This window comes from Populus alba, chromosome 8 (assembly GCF_005239225.2).
Source record: "Populus alba chromosome 8, ASM523922v2, whole genome shotgun sequence".
NCBI lineage: Eukaryota > Viridiplantae > Streptophyta > Magnoliopsida > Malpighiales > Salicaceae > Populus > Populus alba.
Genome location: NC_133291.1, coordinates 18,419,065 through 18,438,574, shown reverse-complemented (window position 1 = coordinate 18,438,574; position 19,510 = coordinate 18,419,065). Strand labels below are relative to the sequence as shown.

The 19,510-nt window shown below is 34.0% G+C and overlaps 1 protein-coding gene across 2 annotated transcripts; it reads right to left on the bottom strand.

Moving 5' to 3' along the window:
* Window positions 1-2,859: 2,859 nt before the first annotated feature.
* Window positions 2,860-8,257, bottom strand: LOC118032837 (translocase of chloroplast 159, chloroplastic). 2 transcript variants are annotated; one of them, XM_073410971.1, is made up of 2 exons: window positions 7,878-8,257; window positions 2,860-6,644 (listed from the first exon to the last, which is right to left on the bottom strand). In XM_073410971.1, exon 2 carries the CDS (start codon window positions 6,563-6,565, stop codon window positions 3,074-3,076), a length of 3,492 nt encoding a protein of 1,163 aa, XP_073267072.1. In that variant the 5' UTR covers window positions 6,566-6,644; window positions 7,878-8,257; the 3' UTR covers window positions 2,860-3,073. The 2 variants fall into 2 exon arrangements, with proteins under 2 accessions (XP_073267072.1, XP_034893502.1); XM_035037611.2 differs by having other exon boundaries at window positions 2,860-6,599.
* Between the last annotated feature and the right edge of the window lie 11,253 nt (window positions 8,258-19,510).

Here is a 19,510-nt window from a genome sequence, read left to right as displayed (position 1 = left end):
AACTAAAGGCAAAGCATTTGGTTCTTTGAAAACTTCAACATATGTCTTTAATAGTTTTTCTAGTGCAAGATTGTTTACTCCAACTGGTGACAAAGTGGCAGTTATAGCACAAAAGCTCCATATTTCTTTCTTTAGTATTCTCAAACTACACAAGTTGATCGAATCTAATGGTTTGTAGTTGAGTAAGATTGTCCTTTTTTAGCAAGACTTGCTACCCTTTCTAGTTAAAAGACATCTACATATCCTTATAGTTGCATGAGACATCACCAAGTAAGGCCAACCATTGTATTCCTAATATCGTATCATAATTAGTTAGTTCTACAACAAATACATCTACTACAAACTCAACACCTTGTATTTTTCACTGGAAGTTCTTATATACAACATTGCAAGTCATCTTCCTATCATTAACAACTCCCACTGTAATTGGCTTTATGCCATTTAATTGATATTGTAGTTTATTAACAATCATAAAACTAATACATTTGTATGTGCTTCATGAATATATCATGATGTAAATATGTTATTTGTCCACTTTACCAGTCACCCTTAACGTGTGCCAACCAATGCTCCCTTTTATATATATATATATATATATATATATGTGGACTTATATGATCATAATTATCCTTTTTTTCCTCTGCAGGCTCCCTATCAATGTCACCTTCATCTTCAATCACATACAAAAAGTATAACCTCTTGTTTTTACACTTATAACTAGGTACAAATTTATCATCACACCAAAAACACAAGCCCTTTACCTTTCTATCATCAAACTCCCTACTTTTAAAACTTTTGAAAGGTCTATTGATTATCTTGTTGATGTTGCTTTGGGTTAGGATATTTGTCAGATTCTTAAAAGCTGGATTAGGGGTAATGATATTGTGTTTTGTGGCATTTTGAGAATAAAAGAAATTCGATAAGTGGTGTTGTTGTGTGATTTAAGATGTTGAGTAAATGGGGTTAGGCTGTCTATTTAGTAGTGTGAGGGTGGTTTCTTTTATAAGATAGGGTATTGATATAAAGTCTAGCTAAGTTGTAGGCTTGTTTTAGTTGCTTGGCTTTAAACATCTTCATAGGGTTTTTAATCTCTATTTCCAAATCCCCAATTAAGATTACCAGTGCTTACTTCTCCCCCACATCTGTCCTATTCCACAAAATATCAAAATCCATAATATATGTCTTCAAATATCCCTGTTGTTTCAGGTTTATAGGTTCTTCAAAAGGATCATACTTCCCCTCGAACCTATAGCTAAATAGTCTATACATATTCACTACTTGCAACCTTCAGTACTCCTTTACTCCATATAAAGTTTTGGTGCTAATAAAGATTCATTCCATCCAAATAATAAAAGGCTAGTTTGAGTTTCTCATTCTCATCTATTTTTTCAATCTCAAAGTATTGATTATACTTATAAATCCATTTATGAACATCTTTCCCATCAAAACTAGAGAAATCTTGTTTAGGTTTATGTACCTTATAAGAATAATAACCACTGTCACTAGCTCCACAACTTTTAGAAGCATAGCTATTATGATAGCCTTCTTGATTGTTGTGAAAGGCACTAGTTTCACCAACATTAGCTTGTGACTTTCATTTTCTTGGACTTTGATGGCAGGTAAGTTCCTTAGTAATTCTTGAAGCTTCTCTAGCCTAAGATTAATTTCTCAAATCCAATTTCATTATTGATCTTAGATTCTTCTAACTGTTGTCCATGTACTTCAAAAAGTTGCACAACCTTGTCATATATTTGGTAATGGTTCCTATTAATAGTTGTAATGGATTCATCAATCTTGTCTTCCACTCTTTTCAGATCTTGAGAACAAGTATTTGGTGCTATACTTTGATTCTTAAGGCCTAATGCTCTGAAACTAGTTGGTACAGGATCAATTTACACAATCCCAAGACACAATAAAACTAGTAGGAAACAAAAACTCTTTTAGATGAATGATGAATGAACAATGACAATTACAATTAAACAGAACGTAATAATACAATGAATGATGGCAATTAAACAAAACATAATAATTAACATGTTTTATGAGCATCTCTTAAAGCACTTTTTTCATTAGCTTATCATTAAAAGTGATCATTTTCGGTTCGGTTTGGTTTTTACCTAAAAAACAACCAAACTGAAATTTTATAAAATACAAAAAAAAAAAAAACCAAACTGAAATTGGTTTAAATCGACCGGTTTTGGTTCGGTTCGGTTATTTTATATTAAAAATCAAAACCCAACCAACCGATTTTGGTTATGTTTTATTTGGTTTGGTTATTTTATATTAAAAACCAGAAACTATACTATTTTTTTTAGCGTTTTTAATACTATTTTAATAGGCTTGATTTCAGTTTGGTTTGATTTTTCAGTTTCAGGCTTATTAAACAAAAACCGAACCAAACTAAATATCTTTTAAAATATTCTAATCGGTTTTTTTTCATGATTCGATTTTTTTAATTTTAAATTTTTAGTTTTCTCGTTTTTTTACTTTCCTCTACTTAACATCATTTCTCTCCCCCAAATTTTATTACATTGCTTAGCTAAATACTAGCATAATAGCTTCTAGCATTATGATACAATATAGGTTTTTCAGTTTTTGACTGAAAATAATTGAATTAAATCAAAACCAGTCAAATAAAATTGATTTTAGTTTGATTTTGGTTTTTTTTTTTCAGTTTAGTTGTATTTTAAATAAAAATCAAATCAAACAAAAAAATAATCACACGTACTTTTTACTTTTTCCTCGTAAACAAAAAATAGCCACCAAAAATCCCTTTTTCTTGCTGCTTTGCTTTTCACCTGGATATGTGATTGATAGCAAGAACATTAAAACTAAGAATCGAAAGAATCAACGAACCAATTCAAGGAACAAAACGAGAAGGATTCAGCTTATTATTTAAGAGCTCAGCCAAAAAATATAGATTTAAATTGAATGTCCTGCAGACTGGATAAAGCTGCTATAATCATAATCATAATAATCATTCAGGCATGTGAGACTTTGACTATCTTTTTGCTAGATGTCTACCCTCTCAAAATTGAAGTTCTAACAAATAACGGTATATGGAAAAAACTACCTAGTAGTCTAATGCGTGTGAGTTGCTTGCAGCATAACCATTATAGATACTCCTCAAGAGGGATGTTACGATTGGAACAATAGCGATGAGGGCAACTTGCATTTCTGAGCTGCTTGTCTTGATGGTGATCTGCCCACTTCGCTTATTGTTCATTCCGACACGAACAGCCATTTTGGAATTCCGACCAATGGAGAACTGAGACTGCAAGTTGGCCATCAGACCCAAATCACCCCTCCACTTCATCAAGGACAAACCTAATGTGGATCGATCCTTCTCTATAGGGAAATCCTTACTATTGAGACACACTTCAAAGTTGGCTCCATATGCTGTATCGCCTCCAGATCTCACAGCACCAGCAGCTCCTACCAAAGCCAAGCGCTTTGCAACAGCAATCTGATCCTCAATTTTGATTCCAGTGGCTACATTCTCACCCAACACAGTGAAGGATATTCCAGCTGATGTTTTGTTCATCTTGAAATTTTTGAATTTGGTTTCACTTCTCAGGATGTAGGCAAGCTGCCTTCCAACATTCTGAATATCAAATCCTGCCATCGTTGATCCATTTTCTCCATGCTTGGCACAAACTGAAGAATCTAAGTGGATATTAAAGTCTTTCTTGTCTTTTGTGATTTGAACTGCAAATGCACCTGGAAACTGACCCGCAACAGCAAGATTTCTTTCAAGGCTAACACCATCATACCCACAATCATGATCCCACCCATGGGAGTCCAGAACTGGCCTCACAAGAAACTGAGAAGTGGGCTCCAATGCTCGATACCTGTAAGAAGGATTGTCACTGTCAAAGGAGGGTGGGAGAACAAAGTCAGGCATAGCAACCGGAACAGTGGCAGGACCGACATCTTCCTGGTCCACATCTTCACCAATGCCATCATAACCATCTTTGCCTTTCTTCTTCATCCCCTTCAACATTTTCACCTCTTCTCGCCACTGCTTCTTTTGAAGGAGTTTCACCCGATAATCGTACTCCTCCAAATAAGCTTTCCTTTGTTCTTTTGTGAGCTTCGCAACATGAGATTTCTTCAAAGGCTTGAATGGTGGAAGCTGGTCATATTCATCCTCAATTTCTTCATCAGAATCTGATAGATCCACCAAGTCAATATCAGAGTCAACGTCGTCTCCTCCCTGATCAGCAGTGAGTTTAGGATGAGGGCGAGACTGCAATAGAGAAGACACCAGGTGGGGTAAAGGTAAAGAGCGGAGACGGAAACCAAAAGGCTTCTTGTGATCAAAAGGATCTCGAGGCTTGGCTATAGAACTTGCTTCCGATAAAATCTTTAATGAATAACATAGCAGTAATAATTGTGGTCTCCAACTTTGTCCATTTGGAAGGATATGTTCACTGTTTTCATTCTTCTGACACAGTGGATGGTTCTCAACAAGTGACACTGGATGCATCATTCTTGGATGTATCAGACGCAGATCACCAACCGCTTGGCTGATGGCTTGCTGAATAGCATGCGATCGTTGACCAACAAACATCTCAAAACTTAGGGGAGACCCGGATGGTCCATCAGGAGGAGGAGAAGTGGCATGAGTCAGAGTGACAACAGAATTTTTCCATATTGATGAAGTGAGAGATTTAGTAAGCAATCTTAACATCGGTAAATCATTGAGATCTAGTGAGTGGGTATCTAGCCGATCAGTATATAGGATAACATCTGGAGGGAACTTGTTTATTGAGGTTTTTATAGATGCTAGTATTTTCCGGTTGATAGCTTCTTCCTTCACAGAGGACCTGAGACCTGGTGTGTCAATGATTCGGATTTTAACTCCATCTACGATTCCAACAACTTCCTTCAACATAGTTGTGGCAGGCTCAAATGCATTGATCTCAACTTTCTTCTCACCAAAAATAGAATTAATGGTCGCACTCTTTCCCACTCCAGTTTTCCCAAGAACCAAAATGCTCAAAGAGAAATCTAAATCATCTTTCCCCTCTGCTTCAAGCTGCATGGCCATTTTCTCAGCATTTTCAAGGCTGAACTCTTGATTAACATGTGCCCTTGTAGCCACGACCAGCCTGTGTAACACCTGTGCAACTATGGAATCTTCAGGAGATTGTCCAAGTCGCTGGACAAGCCTCAAGAACTTCACTGCAATTTGCTGTATCTTCTCAATCACCTTCTTATCTTCTTCATTCAAATCATTCTTTGGTACATCCTCGACTGTTTCAGACAGCGGAGCAGGTCTCACAATTCGAAATGGGGAATCTGAACCAACAAGACGTTCTAGAGAAAATACCCTGGAACCATCAGCAGAGGTTATTGCAACTCTGCCTCCATCCATACCAGCACTACTTGCTGCTTTCAAAAGAGCAGCCAATGCATCTGACTCTAACAAGTCATTTCCTATTTGCTCTGTGTCCATGTCTCCTTCTTCATCCGAGTCTGTAATAACCTGGCCATCAATTCTACCTGAAGAAGCATCAAACAATTCCTCTCCAATTTGTTCATTGATAGAATCCGCTTCTTCATCTGAGTCTTCAATAATCTGCTCATGAATACTCTGTGAATGATCATGGGAAACCTCCAATCCTGAAAGAGAATCAAATAGTTCCTTTTCCATTTGCTCTTTAACCATGTCTGCTAATTCCCTTCCCATTTGCTCCTCAACTATGTCTGCATCCTCATCTGAGTCGGTTATGATTTGCTCATTAGTTCTACGTGAACGATCATGAGAAATATCAGCCCATGAAGGAGAATCAAAAAATTCATTTCCCATTTTTTCTGTAACTATTTTTCCTTCTTCATCTGCATCTGCAACAATCTGCTCGTCAAATCTCCCTGAAGGAGAATCAAATGATTCCTCTCTGCTTTTCTCCTTAACTATGTCCGTTTCTTCATCTGGATCTGCAGTAATCTGCTGGTTTGAAAAATCACAAGATACCCCAGCAGCTGCAATAATCTGCTGGTCAATTCTCCCTGCAGGAGAATCAAATAATTCCTCTCTGCTTTTCTCCTTAACCATGCCCGCTTCTTCATCTAGATCTGCAGTAATCTGCTGGTTTGAATAATCATGAGATGCCCCAGCAGCTGCAATAATCTGCTCGTCTATTCTCCTTAAAGGAGAATTAAATGATTCCTCTCTGCTTTTCTCAGCGACTATGTCTGCTTCTTCATCCGGATCTGCAATAATCTGCTGGTTTGAATAATCATGAGATACCCCAGCAGCTGCAATATCCTGCTCGTCAATTCTCCCTGGAGGAGAATCAAATGATTCCTCTCTGTTTTTCTCCTTAACTATGTCTGCTTCTTCATCTGGATCTGCAATAATCAGCTGGTTTAAATAATCATGAGATACCCTGGCAGCTGGAGGAGAATCAACTAATTCCTTTCCCATTTGCTCCTGAACTGTGTCTGCTTCTTCATCTGAGTCTGCAGTAATCTTCTCGTCAATTTTCAGTGAATGATCATGAGAAACCTCAGTCCCTGAAGGACAAGAGAACGCTAATCTTTGCTCCAATTCACTCATGATATTTTCTTCTGAAGCCCCAGATACCAAATCCCTGGATCATCACCAGAAAGTAACGTTTTATGTCATCAACATGAACCTGTGATGAAACAACATGACCCTTGCTGGAAAACAGACATGAAGCAACTATATCCTTGAAATTATTTTTATTTTCCCATCCCAAAAAACCAAATAAGAACTTCATCGAACTAAGAAATTTCTATCTTATTCTTGATAGCTCACAACTTTTCACATATCCAAGATAAATTAATTGACCCTGGGAAACTCTCATGGCATTCATAAGCAGAATATACAAGTTGGTAATAAAATAAACATATTTGAAATAACACAAAAATGTTACTAAACTCATATACATCGTGTCAACAGATCATTGTGTGACTTCGTGGTGAATCCTTTGACAAAGGAAGAACAAGAAATCAAAACTATGGAAAACAAAGATAATTTCATGGTAATGCAATATATCAATTGCATTCTATGCTGCAACTCTTTAAAATCAAAAGGACTAACGCTTCATCTTATTCAAAGAAAAGGTGGAGGTACCAACCAACTTTGTTTTAGAATTATTTATTAAATCTTGCTCCTTTCTTTTGCCTTCGTGGTGAGGGCAGCTACATCTGATTTAGCTGAATCTTGGATAAAATTCAAGCATGCTCCTCCCGATACTTAACTAAAGGAAAGTAGTGTCCAAGCACAATGGTTCTTTTAAAAATTTTATTTTTTCCTGCAACTTTTCTCATCTTTTTAGATGGATAATTTATATTTTCTTAAAAAAGGGGGGAACTTATGGTTACCAGTTCCTCCATGGTTACAGTTTTCTGGGTTATCTTTCCAAGAATCAGACAAAAGTTAAGTCACAAAACCTCAACTTGTAACTTCTTAAAATTTGTAGTAGCAATACAAACATTCCAAAAGATTGCAAAATATCTCATAAAACTATCAAAACAATCAACTGTGAAACAAAAATTTCCAATACTTAATCTTATCTTACAATCAAATCATAACCTCATCTGGGCTCACGTGTAACACACAACAACCTCTCCAACCTATCCTCAAGCAAAACCCTTTACCAATTTAATCAATTCAAATATCCATGCAAACCCCCTCTGTGACATTTTACCAAGCAAATGGTGCGCGACAAACCAAAACCAAAACCTCAAAAAGATTAATACACCCAACAACAAAAGTTCCTTTCTTTTCTTTTCTCTTATCTCCCAACATTACAAGCAGCATGAAAAGTGAAACCAAGAATAAACTAAACATGTAGCAAAGCATGATGGGAAAAAACGAGAGTGAGTGTTTACATCATACATACCTTCTTACTTGGGAAAAACGATTGGATTATGGGTCCTGTAGCTTTTGGCTTTTGTTAAGAGTGAATATTGGAGAGTTTGCATGCAAAGAGGATTTGTGTTTTGATAAGGGATATTTGTTAGCTTATGTGAGGTTACATTTGTAGACTTTACTACTGTTTTTATGAGGCTACGAATGGAAGATTGGAGATAAATTTGTGGATAAATGAAACCAAAAACTACACAGCCTTTGTTTTTTAATGGGTTTTGTTTTCTTGGACACCCTAGGGCTAGAACCAGAAGTATCTCTTCTCAGTTCAACCTGCATACAGTAAAAATATTCCTCATCTTCAGTCATTTTCCTCAAGCTCCGTGTTTTTTCCCCCTAACAGTAGAAGACATTCTCGAAACAGTTTGCACATCGATTAAGGCCCTGATTTGGGCTGTGTTTGCACGGATTTTTAATAAAATATGAATTTTTTAAAATTATTTTTTGATATTTTTAATCATTTTCATGTGTTAATATAAAAATATTTTTTAAAAAATAAAAAAAAATAATCTATTCACGTATGTGTTTTGACTCATATTATATTTTGAAAAACTTCAAATGCAATTTGATTTATTTAACTTAGTTAAAACTTGATTTAATTTTAAAAAAATATTAAAAATATCATTTTAAACTTAAATAAAAATCATGAAAGACGATTGGATAGAAATAAATTAACTCACCCAACCAACACTTTAATTTTTGAGCCATATGTGACTTATAATTATTATTGTTGTTTTGGCATATGCTAATATATGTCTGATTTATTAATTTAATTATTTATTTTGTATTCTCTCGTGCTTTATGGTAAGAAGGAAAAAAGTTTTCTTTTTAGTAAATCAACTAGAGATTGGCATGTGCTCTATATTGAGAGGCTGTATTATTTTTTTTATAAAAAATAGTATTTATATATTGGCATTTAAAAGAAATTCTATGATTTGATTGACTCAATTAAATTAATTAATTTTATTTTAATTATATAAAAAAATAATAAATAATTTATTTTAAAAAAAAAATGTTCATGACAACTTGAAAAAAAAAATCAGAAAGAAAAAAATAATGTAGTATAATTTTCAATCAATTAAATATAAAAGGAATAAAATAGAGAAAAAAAAAAATTATCGAAAAAAACCACTATGAGTTAGCATGATAAATATATAACATGGGTAATAAGAGGTAAGTTAACCCGAGTTAATCTATCAAATTCGTAACCTAGGTCATGAGATCAATGTAACTCAATAGAAAATAAATGAAAGAAAATAACATAGCCCATTTAAAAAAAAAATATCAAATGATGAAATTAAAAAAAAAATAAGACAAGAAAAAAAAACTCATATTAACTTTTCATACCCATAATCAGAGTTATTAAACTGCAAGCACCTTACATGAAAAAGTTATGAAGGCTCAATCTTCGACCAATCAAATATTAAGTGATGAGATTAAAAAAAAAATTCAATTATACAAAAGGATCAAAACCAAAAATAATAATTAAAAGGAGGAAGATCAAAATTGAAATAAAAAAATAAATTAGAGGACAACTAAATTTTTTTTATCAAATTGTGAAATTGAAAAAACAAATCACTTTAACAAAAGGACAAGAAAATCAAAACAATGAGAACTGAATTGAAAAAAATAATACATCATAAATTTGAATTAAAAGATGAAATTAAAAATAAATAAATAATTGTATAAAAGGATTAGAGAAAAAAAATTAAAAATAAGAACCAAATTAGAAAAAAAAAAAAATATATATATATATATATCACTAATTATGATTGAATAATGAAATTGAAAAAAAATAAAAAAAATTTTTTTTATAAAAAGATCAAGAACAAAAATTAAAAATTAAAAAACGTTGAAATAACAATAACTAAAATGATAACTCTAAAATTTTGAATGGTTAACTAAGAGGACAATATATCACAGCAAAAAGTCCACACTGGCAGCAGTAGGTCAATGGGTGTTAATAATCTTAGTACATGCCACCATAACCTCTAACACAGACTAGTGGCAACCACTAGATCGACACCGCAGGAGACATCAATAGATCTTCATCTTCAGCAATATACAGAACGACAACACAGACTAGCGATAACCACCAGATCAACATCGTGGGAGACAGTAATAGATCCTAATCTTCAATAACATGCAGAAGGACAACACAAACTAGTGGCAACAAACACCTTCAATGCCCTCAATAGTTTGTCTTCAACAGACATGTCACATTGCTAGCAACAACAAGAAGGAAACTCAGCAAAGAGATTGCAGCACAAAAGATATTTGAGGCAAAATTAATTAACCCTGCCACATCACCTGCCATCTCATTTCTCTAGAGCCACATTAGTATAGCCAAACACGTCATCGATTTGCCACGTAAGCAAAATTTCACCACATCATCCTACATTGCCTTGTCAGCTACAATGTCATTTGGTCAGAAATTCTTTTACCTATTGAATATCATCATTCATGGTATGCTGTTACACTTGTTAATCAAGATTTGGCATTAATATCATTCTTTATGCTTGCCCATAAATAAATTACATAACCCGCCTCGTAAGTTGAGTTACTTTAATTTTGGGCTTATTTATTGGCATTGAATATCCGATTCTCTTAATTAATTGTGAAGCTTGGTTAAATTCATGGGAAAACTAAAACATTGTGTTTGGATTACCTGTGTTCATTTAGAGGACTTACGTTACTTGCTTGTGAATTTTTCTGGTTTAATTTGTCATTACTTAGTCTCAAAGATTAAAAAAAAAATGAAATATTAGCTATAATTTTATTTTGTGTTTTTACTTGCAAGTGTTGTTTATAATCTCAGTCACGGTCTCAGGATTAGTTTTGCATGTATTTACATAGTGGTCATCTAGTACACAATCTAGAAGTTATAGCTACCATTGACCCGAACTATAGTAATGCTCTTAAAGATATTTAAGAGCAATTACAACTTATGCAAACGAAAATGAACAACATGTCCAATCAAATGAACAACCTTTATGGGAGGGTAGAGTCCATAGAAACTTTGCAAGTAAGTCAATCTAGTGAGAGTGAACATTCTAATAACAACTATAGGAATCCTCCAAGACCAGTTCCTCGTAGAAATCGCCACCATAACCAACACCAGGATCACAATGACTTTGATGACCCTAATGATAGTGAACATTCCAACGATTATCATCAAAGACCAGCTCATCTTAGAAACTGTCAATACAACCATAATCAAGGTCATCATAACTACGATGACCCTGACGAGCGAGTCATGAGGCATATCAAAGTAAAAGCTTGAACTTTTAAGGGTCAACTTGACCCGTGGATCTTTGATAGATGGATTCGTGACATGGATCAATTATTTGGCTGGTATAATTTATTTCAGAATAGAAGGGTAAGATTTGCAAAGATGAAACTTAATAGGACCATTCAGCTCTATTGAGAAAGTGTAGAAGAGTTTTTGGTTAGGAGAGGTCAACCTTTTATTATTGATTGGGTTGAAATGAAGACCAAGTTAGAAAAAAAAGTATTTGCCTCGTTCTTATAGAGGAAATCTTTTGGACTAGTGGAATAACTTGAGGCAATAAGGCAAGTCTGCCAATGAATATGTGGCACAATTTGATGAGTATAGGATGGGGTATGCAGTTAGGGAGAATGAAGCGATGACCCTAAGTAGATTTCAAAAAGGCTTAAACGATGACTTTCGAAGAGAGGTTATACTCAAAGGTGTGTCTACGTTTAATAAAGCTTATACCATAATACAAAATCATGTCTTTCTCATAAAAAGCCAGTGGATGAGACGTCAGGACACTCATAGTACCCCTTCTAGATCCCAACCTGGTAGTAATAACTCCATATCGGGTGCCCCACCTTGTAAACCCAATCCTTTGATTTCCTAGATGCCTAGAGAAGGCAAGGGTAAGGGTATTTTTCATGAAGCACCTAAGATATCCTCAAGAATTCAGTGTTTTAAATGTCAGGATTTTGATCATATTTCCTCTAATTGCCCCAATAAGACTCTATTCATCAAGGGATAAAAGGGTATGGGTGAAGAAGATAATTGTGATGATAAAGTATATGAACCCAATCCCGATGATTTTCAAGATCTAAATGATATTGGAATTTGGTGTGATGTCATTCCCATAGATGTAGGGCACGTCATTTTGGGTAGGCCTTGGTTATATGATTTAGACGTTACAATTTTTGGGCGATCAAATTCTTGTTCATTCACTTTCAAGGTAAAAAAATCCAACTTATTGGATTACCTCCGAGGTCTAATGATGATAGTCAAAAAAAGAATAAAGTGAAAGAAAGAGGGCTTAACATAATAAGTCCTAGGGAGTTTGATAAGGAGATTTGTAAAGAGTCTGTTGTGTTTGCTTTAGTGGCCAAAGAGATTGTAAAAGACTTTTTAGATAAGCCACCTGAAGTGGTAAGGGAAGTGTTGAAAGAATTTATAAATGTTTTCCCATTTGAACCACCGGATGCTTTACCCCTTATGCGTGATGTTCAACACATCATAGATTTTATCCCTGGTGCCACATTTTCATACTTGTCTTATTATAGGATGAACCCAAATGAACATGCTGAATTGAAAAGGCAAGTATGTGAGTTGTTATAAAAGGGATTTATAAGAGAGAGTTTGAGCCCATGTGCAGTACCTGCACTGTTAACATCTAAGAAAGATAGATCATGGAGAATGTGTGTAAATAGTCGAGCCATCAATAGGATTACAATCATGTATCGTTTTCCAATTCCTCGATTGGATGACATGCTAAATAAGATGGCAGGAGCCTAGATCTTCTCTAAGATTAACTTGAAGAGTGGGTATCATCAAATTAGGATCCGTCCAGGAGATGAATGGGAAATGGTATTTAAGACTAAGGATGGTTTATATGAATGGCTAGTCATGCCTTTTAGCCTTTCCAATGCAGCAAGCACTTGTATGAGAGTAATGACACAAATGCTTAGGCCATTTATAGGAAATTTCTTGGTGGTGTACTTAGATGATATTTTTATTTATGGCAAAACCAAGGAAGAGCATTTTGATCACCTTATTCAAGTTTTTACCACCCTAAAAAAGGCAAGTTTGTTTGTAAATGTCAAATAGTGTTCCTTCTTTACAGATCGAGTGGTCTTTTTAGGGTTTACTGTGTCGTGTAAAAGAGTCTCTGCTGACCCCTAGAAAATCCAAGCGATAATAGATTGGCCTGAGCCTAAGACTATTCATGAGGTTCATAGTTTTCATAGGCTTACAACTTTCTATCATCATTTCATTAAGGGATTTAGAACTATTATGTCGCCTATTACAGATTGTTTGAAACAATGTGAGTTTCAGTGGGTAAATGGGCTAATAAGGCATTTGAGGGGGTTAAGAAGAAGATGACGAAGGCCCTAGTAGAATGTGATGCTTCAAAAGTCAGTATAGATGGGGTACTTAGTCAAGAACGCCACTATATAGCCAACTTTAATGAGAAACTTAACAAGGCCAAACAAAAGTACTCAACTTATGATAAGGAATTTTATGTGATGATTCAGGTCTTGCATTATTGGCGCCATAACTTGTTGTCACAGGAGTTTGTTCTTTACTCCGACCATGAGGCCCTTTGCTATTTTAACTCCCAAAAGAAGCTCAATCATAGGCATGGTCATTAGGTTGAATATTTGCAAGCATATTCATTTGTTTTGAAATATAAATCTGGAATAGAGAATAAAGCTGCAAATGCCTTAAGTCGTCGGGTAACACTATTATCTATAATGAGTGTTGAACTCACAAGGTTTAAGAGACTTAAAGAGAAGTATGAATCTTGCTCAGAATTTAGAAGAAATATAGTTGACATTGAAGGATAATAATTGATTTGTACTTAAAAGTGTATTTTTATCAAGGTTTTATATCATCATTTTGCACTTAAAGTATCAATAACTCCGTAACTAAAACATATTTTATAATAACATACATGATAATATAATATACCTTTAATTTATGGTAAATATTCATCTTAAATGCAGGCTTATCACATAAATGAAAGGATTGATTGATGAGTTCAAGTATTGAAATTGAAAGGACAAAGAAAGGGGCAAACTTAGAAAAGAGATATTGGTGCAATCCAAATTGGAACACTATTCGGTAATTGGGTCATATCTCGAGTTCTAGATGTCCAAATGACCTCAATTGTTTGGACAGATTCGGTAAGACATATGCCTACAACTTTCATGTGAAGTCCAAGATTTAAAAATGCCGTTTTCAAGTCCAAATTATAGAAATAACGGAGAAGTCCGAATCTGTCCTGCAACCCAGATACTGTTCAGTGTTCAACCCATATCTTGAGTTCTAAAAGTTCAAATGACCTCAATTTTTTTTCCTGAAAAGATAAGACAATTTCCTATAACTTTCATGAGTATAGTTGGTTCCAGTTCTGATGTTAGCAATGACGCTTTATTCAGACAAGAAGATAAGGATTTTCACCAAGTCAAGAGTTAGCCACCCACTTAATAATTAGTCATCAAATCAATAGTTCCAAATTTTGGCCTATAAAAGGAGGCATTTGCCATTCATTTAGGCATCTTGGTTGTTCAGATCAAGATCATGCTCTTTATTTCTTTCTTTATATTTTTGTAATGTTTAAGTATTATTTCATGTTATATTTTTTTTAATCTCTTGTTTATACTTTTCATTTCCTTTACTATACTTATGTTCTTATGTTGTTTATTTATGTTTATCTTCTTCATTATGTTTAGCTAAGTTTGTTATGTCAAGGTGAAAAGGTTTCACTAATGGTGTTAGAATATTTATAATATAAACTTCAACATAGGACTTCAATGTTTATATCTAAGAAAGTTTGTTATTAACATGTCTTATCTTTTTATCTTACCAATTCTTAATACCTTGCTTGTTAAATGGTTAATCAAGATTTATGGTGGGTACAACAAATGCTTGGCACTTTCATAGCCAACCGTATGGTGTTACTTAAATAAGATAATTAATATGATCATGTTAAAAATTTATAATGAACTATTAAGGATGAAATCATCCAATTGGAACCTTCTTTGTGTGTGGTTTCCAGTTGATTAATAAAAAGAGTTTATACTATACCTATTTCTAATACTATTAGTGGATTCTCTAATCTTGACATTTGTTTTTATCATTGTTGAATCCTCACATTAATCTTACATCTCAAAGTCCTCTTTAACTTATTATTATTATTATTATTATTATTATAATTTATACAATTAACCTCTATATGGTTCGACCCCGGTCTTGCCGGGTTATTTATTACTTCGACACTCCTGCACTTGGGATAAGACATTAATCTTTTGTTCGTGTCAAGAATCACCGTGTTATAAATGGTTATCACGGATATTTATTTTGGGATAATAAGCTTTGTATCCCGAAAACATCAGTGCATGAATTTTTTATATGGGAGATTCATGCTGGAGGTCTTTCAGGACATTTTGGAAGGAATAAAACCATCGAAGAGGTGGAACGTTAGTTTTTCTGATCTAGTTTGAAAAGAGATGTCGTTAAATCAATAGGTCAATGTCGAACTTACCAACTAACTAAGCATAGAAAACAAAATATTAATCTTTATACCCCATTACCCGTTCCCATTTACCCTTGGCAAGATGTAAGCATGGATTTTGTGCCTGGGTTTCCACGTACTGCAAAGAAACATGATTATATTTTTGTAGTTATCGACCGCTTCTCTAAAATGACCCATTTTATTCCTTGTACTAAGACCACAGATGCTTCTAGAGTTGCAAAACTCTATTTTAACGAAATTGTCAAGTTGTATGGTCTTCCCCAAACCATAATTTCGGATAGGGATGTTAGATTTACAAGTTATTTCTAGAAAACCCTTTGGCATATGGTGGGAACCAAATTGAAGTTTTCTACTGCTTACCAACCCCAAAATGAAGGTCAAACTGAGATGGTTAACAGGAGTTTAGGCAACCTTTTAAGGTGTCTAGTGAGTGATCATAATAGGAATTGGGATATGATTCTTCCTACGGCCCAATTTGCCTATAATAGCTCTATCAATAGGTCAATAGGCATGAGTCCCTTTCCAAAGTGTCTGGGTCAGCCGAGTCTTTTGCATGTAGAATTTAGGATTTGCATATTGAGATCACTAAACAGATTCAAGCAACTAATGTGCCATATAAACTTCAAGCTGATTTACATAGATGACATAATGAGTTTAATGTGGGAGACTATATTATGATACAAATTAGACCCAAGCGGTTTCCTTCAGGAACTAATCAAAAATTACATGCACGTAGTGCTGAGTCTTTCAAAGTGCTACAATGGGTTGGTCTAAATGCTTATGTTCTTGATTTACCACATGATTTTGGCATTAGTTCTACATTTAACATTAAGAATCTAGTTACATACCATAAGCCACTTTCCATTCCAAATGATCCATTTGAGATACCACTTAACTCCCCTCCTGATGATTATATTGAAACCTCTATCCCTTTCACCTTGACATCAGCACAAAAGGATAATATTGATGCTATTCTAGATGAACATGCTGTTTTTCACAGGAATGGTGAGGTTCAACTTTTTCTAGTTCGCGGGGTGGGTCGACCTAATTCGGATTGCACTTGGATCACTAGAGATACTTTGCAGCAAATTAATCCATATCTTTAGGAGTACTATCAAAGTTAGCCAATGCTACTGATTGTGCATCAAAAGTATCATTAAGTCTCTTATTTTACATATGTATTTATTGTTTTTATTTGGGTTTTTTTATAATAATTGATGTGCTTTTTAGTAATGAAGTTTCTTTTAATATTTCAATAGGTTTTTGGAGCTTAAATGAATTATTTCAGAAAATTCAACGTCGGAACTCAGAACAAAGAATTGAAGAGAAATTTAGTTGAAGATTGAAGCAAATCTTGGTTCAAATAAGTGCTCCAAATTTTCCCCAAAAATCAATTCTATTCCAATTCTAGAAAAGATTATCATATGATCTATTTCAAGCCCAAACTTGCCTTATGTTGTGTGCAAACTTCAACCATCAAACACTCAAGGTTTCAATGTCAATCTTAGCTCAAATAATAGGTACATTTGTATCCTTATTTAATACTTAAATTCAGCCCCAAATCATCCTCCAAATCAGTCCAAACACAATCTATGATCTTACATGTCCACACAACGATTAACATTTGATTTATTTTGGATAATTCATTGACCCAAGAGGGAAAGCACATGGATGTAAAGCTGGAGGGGACATTGTTACACTATTTTGGTTCAAAAATACGAAAGAGACAGCTCATAAAGGAGGAAGAAAAACGTGCACCAAAGTGGTTTCCAAGCTGGCCTGATTGGATTTTCCAGAACACTTTTTGTGTTATGCCCATAACTTTTGACTCAAATATCCAAATGAGTTTTTATTTAATGATCTGGAAATCTAACATAATTTTCTATAAATATGTCTCTAATAGCCATCTCCAAAAGAGGCTTCTATGAGGGTCAAATTTCTGTCCAAAGTTAGTGTCATATTTGTGTCCGAATTCTTACTGAAATTGTGTTGTGTTTTTCTTTGTAGATTTCAGTTCTTTAGTTTATAAAACTCATTATTTCAGTTTGATTCAAGTTATTTCATGTTTATTAAAGTGTTCTTATATATAATCATGGTTGGCTAATCTCTTTCTTGGATCCAAATCAAGGATAATGGTGATTGAGGTGAGTTTTTTAAGATATGAATGAATCTTATTGTTTATCTTCTCATTTTCTTCATGAATGTTTTATTATTGCAAAGAAATTTTAGAAATCATTTAGGTAATGTTATAATTTTGATTTTTTATGCACAAACCTTAGTTTTGGTATAGAGATTGTTTTATTCAATGTCTTACTTCATATGAAAGTATTTGTTCATTCTTAAGCAATAATCAATCTTCATCTTTTTAAACTTCATTGTAATATCTTTCGATCTAATATCACCATCGTTGATATTAGGTTGAGTTATCTTATATATGTTGAAGAAATCACTAATACATCACCATTAAAATTGATTTGAATTAAGACTTACTTTTCTTGTCATTTAAAATCTATTTACACATTTTCATCTTTGAAAACAAATTCATCAATTATTTTCAACCAAGTTATTGTTAATTTAATTTCTCTCGAGTTTTTTTTTTGTTACCTAACTTAATTTCCACATCTAGCTCTTTGTGGATATGACCTCGATCTTACCGAGTTAATTGCTACATCGCACACTCGTGCACTTGCGAGTTAAAACAAGCCGATCATAAAAAGCGGTCAAGCAGCTACACTCGACGAAGTCGAGTTTCTCTAACCTCAGGAGAGTTGGTGGGGACAACGTAAGATGGCCTAGCCATGCTTTAGTTAGGAGACTAAGCCCATTTAGGCCTATCTTATTGTTATTTTATTTATTTGAAATTATTTATGTTAAATAGTTTGATTTGATAGGTTGAGCCCAATTGCAAGATGTTTTAGGATTTTACTATTTATATGTTTCTTTGTCATTTTGTAAGACAATTTTGATGATTAATGAAAATATTATAGACTTTGCATATCTTCAATCCCTATTCTTTTTTTCTTTAGCTTTCTTCTTTTCTCTAAAAACTTCTTTCTTTCACTGCTTTAATTATTATTTTTATTATCCTGCGCATCAGAAACAAGAGTTAAATTAGGTATCTAACAAAAAAAAAAAGTTAACTTTTCAACCACATAAGCTGACTATATGCCTACATATTTGCAGGCCATGTTATCTATTTGAGTAATGTCTCTAAAACCATCTCATAATGTACCATATATAAAAGCCCTAAAGATTGCGAACTCAGAATTTAGCTGCAATGCTTGATGTATCTTCTACCATACAACCACCACCAAATGCCCCTCCAGATATGTGGAGCCTTGCATTTTCAAAGATCTAAACTGCAACATTGAGGACCAATTAACCTTTATGGAAAGTAGTAAGTCAATTAATCCTATTGCTGCATGTTAGTATCTTAAAGATGGAGAGACACCAAGAGCAATTGCCCATTCCTAACGACCATCCTGGTGTTTTGCAAGTCTGTATGCACATGCAAGTAGCTGAAAAAGCTGAGGCAAGGAAACAAGCAATACATAGGAAGAGGTTAAGAGAATCTCATATAACAAGCAAACTTTGAGACAAAGTAATTTCGTTGTGTTCTTCCTAAAAAGGTAAATCTCCGGTATTAATGAAGATTAAGGAAGGAAAGAAGAAAGCCATGATTTCAAAATTATAAACTCCATTACTGAATGCTACAACTCCTATAATATTGCCATTATCTAAATATAAAATGTATGTTGAGAAGATGAAGTTACCTATATCATCTTATTGTTGCCAAAAGTTGAATAAGAAGTTCTGAGCAATTTCAGAACAAATTTGTGAGACTGCATTAATAATAAAGATTTGAAACTGCAGTAACAAGACTGGAACTCAATTGACTAATGACTGCAAGAGAATGCATATGACAAGTTTTCATACGCTTTAGGCCCCACCTATTAAAAGAAAATGAATTTCTCACTTATCCCTTCAAATGGTCAGCAAACCTAGAAACTAGTTCATCTCGTTCTCTTTCATAGGTAGCAATTCCATCTTGAAAACAGAAGAAAACATCCTAACCATGGCA